At 41.3% G+C, this 5,000-nt stretch overlaps 1 protein-coding gene across 1 annotated transcript; it reads left to right on the top strand.

Moving 5' to 3' along the window:
- The first annotated feature begins 388 nt into the window (after positions 1-388).
- Positions 389-4,850, top strand: LOC143020414 (uncharacterized). The gene is made up of 2 exons (XM_076176831.1): positions 389-999; positions 4,781-4,850. The coding sequence occupies exons 1-2, from the start codon at positions 389-391 to the stop codon at positions 4,848-4,850; spliced, it is 681 nt and encodes a 226-aa protein (XP_076032946.1).
- Positions 4,851-5,000: the final 150 nt, after the last annotated feature.

The following is a 5,000-nucleotide window of genomic DNA, read 5'->3' as shown; positions in this document are numbered from 1 at the left end:
CGTTTCGCTAATCACAGTTAGCATTTTCAATTGTGACAATAGCAAAGAAATGGATGATTATAAATACAGAAGGTAAACACTAGGAAAGATTACAAAGAAATGACCGTTATTCTGGTCTGAAACTGGGAAAGGACACTTTGAATACCGGGGAAAGGAACGCCCTCTCGCTAAGCGATTGGAAATCGAGGTCCTCCTCGATCAAATTCACCGATTAACGGACGATGGAAAGGCTTTTGTTTCTCCGGAGTTACAACCCCTACTGATTGCTGAATCTTCCCGCTCCAGAGGAACCTTTCATAGCAGGCTCCTGAAACCCCGACACTACCAAGCCGCCAAGAGCCTACGTAACAATACGGATATAACTATCAGAAGGGCAGACAAAGCTGCAATGTTCGTCCTCATCCCCTCCCAGCAGTACCTCTCCAAACTGGACTCAATCCTGTGTGACACCACCAAGTTCCAGCAGATCACCCGTGACCCCACCCTCTCCATCATCAGGAGGGGCAACAAGATCATTGATGCTGTCAACGCACGGCGTGACGGCCTGCATCTTCAGAAGATCACTGGTGACTTCCGCCCCGGATACATTTACGGTAACGTTAAAACACACAAAGATGACAACCCTTTGCGCCCTATCATTTCCCAAATCCCCACCCCTACATATCACTTGGCTAAAACTTTGAATGCCATCCTCACGCCTTTTGTTCCCACACAGTACTGTTTTAAGTCATCCCGTGAGTTTCTGGATTGTGTGAACAGCGCCCCCGCAGAAGGAGTGATGGCATCCCTTGACGTGGAGTCCCTCTTCACAAACATTCCCGTTCAGCGCACCATCGACTACATCTGTGATCATGTATATCGGTCTTCTCCAGTACCTCTGTTGAAATTAGAAGAGATTCACCTTCGTGAACTCCTGAGGATTTGTACACAAGAGGCCGCCTTCCGTTGCCCCCGTGGTAAACTTTACCAACAAATCGATGGCGTGGCTATGGGCTCTCCGTTAGGTGTTCTCTTCGCCAATTTCTTCATGGGCTCGGTGGAGAAAGAGGTCTTCAATCGTTCTGGCCGCCCCCTGTTGTACGGCCGGTACGTAGACGACATCTTCGTGAGAACCACCGACTCTGAGGAGCGTGAACACCTTCGCTGCCTCCTTCAGGAAGTGTCAGGCCTTCGATTTACGACGGAGGAGGCGACAGACGGCGTCCTTCCTTTTCTTGATGTGCTCCTCACCCAGAAAACCGACGGGAGCACCCACACAGCAGTGTACACCAAGCCAACTAATCCTGGATTGTGCTTGAATGGAGAGAGTGAGTGCCCTCAAAAATATAAGGACTCCACTATTGCATCCTTCTATAGGAGAGCCCTCACCCATTGCTCCAGTTGGACCTCCACCCAGAAAGAAATTGACCGGTCTACACAGCTCTTAGTCAACAATGGCCACTCAAACAGCGACTGCCAACGTGTACTGCGGGCCGTCATGAGCAAGTGGTACGAAGGGCAACAGACTCCTGTAGAAGAAGGCAATACCTTTACCTTGTTCTATAGGGCCTACATGTCGAGCGCTTATAAGGAGGATGAGAGAGCACTTCTTCGTATCATCAAGGACAATGTGACCCCCACCAACGAGATGGACCGCATTAAACTTGCCATTTATTATAAGAACAAGAGGACTAAAGACCTTATCATGAAAAATAACAGCTCCTCACGCCCATCTGACATCGAGTGTGTGAGTCTGGTGTACCAGTTTAAGTGTCCTTTTGGGGACTGTACGCCCCAAGATTCCTACATCGGACTCACTACCACTCGCCTTTCCAGACGGTTAACATACCACCTTAACAATGGAGGCCCTAAGCGACACCTTCAGGAGACCCATAATATTCCAATCACCAGATCCATCCTAGTGGACAATACCACCATTTTAGACCAAGAAAGTGACAAGCGCCGCCTTGCCCTCCTTGAGGCCCTCCACATTAAATACAGCCAACCTACACTGAACACCCAACAGGAAGCCCCCACCATCCTCCCCAGCCTCAAGCCATTCAGAATCCGCCAAACCAGACAACCCAGCTACGAGACAAATCAGCCCTCCCATGAGCAGTCACTCCGTCCGCGACGGACACCCAGGCCACAGTAACGGTCATCTGAGTGTCCTTTCCCAGTGGTCACAGTTCCCCTTCCCGCGTTCCTTTCCCCGGTATTCAAAGTGTCCTTTCCCAGTTTCAGACCAGAATAACGGTCATTTCTTTGTAATCTTTCCTAGTGTTTACCTTCTGTATTTATAATCATCCATTTCTTTGCTATTGTCACAATTGAAAATGCTAACTGTGATTAGCGAAACGTCTTTTGTATCCTGTTCTACCCATTAGATGGCTTCTATCGGCAACTTGGTTTTTTCTTTACCTCTCCATGCTAGAGAGATCTTTAGAAGACTTGAAACTCTTCATCGGAAACTCATCAGAGCTCAATTTGCTGTTGCATACAATTCAATATGCCTCAAAGAAAATATTTTGCCGCGTTACTCCAATATATATATATATTTATATATGATTTCAAGAAATCTACAGCGACAATGGCGTTGTTGAGTTTATATTGGAGCTTTAATTTCTCTCGTGCAACAAGTTTCTGTGGTGGTTCCAAATAGCTGAGAAGGTGTCCAAAAGACATTAGGTGCGGTTTTCTCTTTTTTAATTCTCCTATACGTATTTCGACCTTACTCGGTCATCCTCAGGGAGAGAGTAACAATAGTTGGTGATTACATGGGTTTAAATACAGGCCGTACATTGGCCGAACACTGGGAGAGGTCATTTCATGTAGCCGTGATCCGTAGCACACACACACACAATTACAAAGGTGGAGCATGACGACAGAAGACCTTTAGGTCTATAACTAGGTCGAATGCGGAAAGAAATATATTGGTAAATAAATAGTGTAATAATATAAATAATAATAATTAAATTAATAAATGCATAGGTATAGGTAAATATAACAAACAGGTAAATAGTAAATAATAATAGATTAACAGATAACTGATAATAAATGAAATTCAAGCAAATAACAAACATACAAATAATAAAAAAAGTAATAAAATAAACGATAGTCATTACAGCATCTTGCTTAGGTGTTTATCTAAACGAATCTTAAAGCTTCGAACTGAACTACATTGCACTGCCTCTGCAGGAAATTTATTCAATTCATTAACTACACGGTTGGTGAAGTTGTTTCTACTTGCTTCCAAATTAAATATATTTCCTGACAGTCTGAGACCATTATTTCTTTTTTTGTCACTTATGATGTCAATCCCCTTTAGGATCTCAAAGACCTGCTTCAAGTCACCTCTGAGTCTACGGTTTTTTAAGGAAAGCATATTCATATGTTTGGTCGATTTATGTATAATTTATTTTTGATATTTGGAGTCAGTTTTGTGGTTTGACGTTGTACTTTTTCCAATTTGCCATTGTATTTAATGAGATTCGGTGACCATACGGAAACAGCATATTCCGAATGTGGACGAACTAACGATGTATACATATATATATACATACATATATATACATATATATATGTATATATATATATATATACATATATATATTTGCAGTAATTCACAAGGCACACGTGAAAATAATATGCAGAAAAAACCTTCTTATTTCCCAGTGCTTTTTCTGCATATACATATATATATATATTCACACATATATATATATATATATATAAATATATATATATATAATAAATAATAATAATAATAAAAGGTTTATTTTAGGCTTCTATGCCGTTTTTCCAAGTGAGATAGGGTAAAAACTTCCTGTTTGACTTTCGGCCTTAATGACATTTGGTGACTCCTCAGGTCAATTTTCGACCCTTTAAGTAGGGACGGTCAAACCCTTCTCGCTGCTTCTTCTTCATTCCGACGAGTCGAGGCCCAGACGTTTCTGTCTCCTTACGGAAACGTTCTCCCTCACCTAAAGTATGTAAGACACCTAGGTTTTTAACACTTTTTTTTTTTTTTTTTTTAAGGAAGTACATCCTAAGTTTAGGTGCGAGGCTTAAGATCCTTATTTCGAGTTTAAAATTTGAATCCGGTGTGTCGAATTAGGCTTTTTGCCAGATTTCCTTGTCCCGTGGTTTTTATTCCTTTTGAGGTTAGGTTTCTAGAACTGACGTGTCAATTAGGCTTTTGTCGTTTCTTCTTTCTCGTGGGTGACCTTTTTCTGCTATTCCCGTGGTTTTTAACCTTTTGGGGATAGGTCCTAGTTCCGTGGTTTTCCCTACCTTTTGGGATAGATTTTTTTTTTATTTTTTTTTTTAGTTGACGTATCTATTAGTCTATTGTCAATTCTGTATTCTCCACCCTTTTTAATTTCCCATTACTTACGTGTATCGTTACGGGGTTTTTACTAGTTTGATAGGTCACCTTTTTGGGATTATGAATTAGGAGTGTCAATCTGGGTTTTCCTGTTCATTCTTGTGCGTGATCTTTATATTACCTTTGTTTTTACACAAGTGTTATTTTCACAGCAGTGTTTTTTTTTTAACTTTAATGCCTTTTTGTCTCTCGTGAATTTTGTCTTCTGTTTTTAAGTGTATAAAAAGTAAATATGTGTGATCAAATGTAATAGTTAGGGTTGTTTTGTAAATAAAAGTTTAAAACACGCACTCTTTTCCGAACCTGGAGTGAATTGGATATGGGATTGGGGATAAAATAAATAAACTCTAAATTCAAACTATAAATATCACTCCCCCTGTCCCCCATCCGTCACACCTATGAGGATACCAACAGAAATGTAAACATCACCTACGAAGGTGGTAGCTGGAATAGATGGGCATTCATCTTTGAAGCTAATGTCTAGGGAGAATTTACCAATGATCGGGAATGGTACACCATCTACATTGCAAAGATTGACGTCTGGGGGTTCCAAAATGGTGGCACGTATAGTTTCAGTGCGGAATTTGTGGAGACTGCTTGTTGACTTTATGTTAATTGGGTAACTCGTGTTGAG

Source organism: Oratosquilla oratoria, chromosome 40 (assembly GCF_046742065.1).
Source record: "Oratosquilla oratoria isolate Oo_2021 chromosome 40, ASM4674206v1, whole genome shotgun sequence".
NCBI classification, from domain to species: domain Eukaryota; kingdom Metazoa; phylum Arthropoda; class Malacostraca; order Stomatopoda; family Squillidae; genus Oratosquilla; species Oratosquilla oratoria.
Note: the sequence above shows the minus strand (reverse complement) of the source record. Positions and strands in the feature narration are given on the sequence as shown.

What these genes read in the sequence shown, in the direction of transcription:
- LOC143020414 (XM_076176831.1), top strand. Translation starts at nt 389, where the DNA reads ATGTTCGTCCTCATCCCCTCCCAGCAGTACCTCTCCAAACTGGACTCA. An exon ending in GGCGTGGCTATGGGCTCTCC is followed by an intron (nt 1,000 to 4,780) that starts GTTAGGTGTTCT and finishes GGATACCAACAG; the next exon opens with AAATGTAAACATCACCTACG.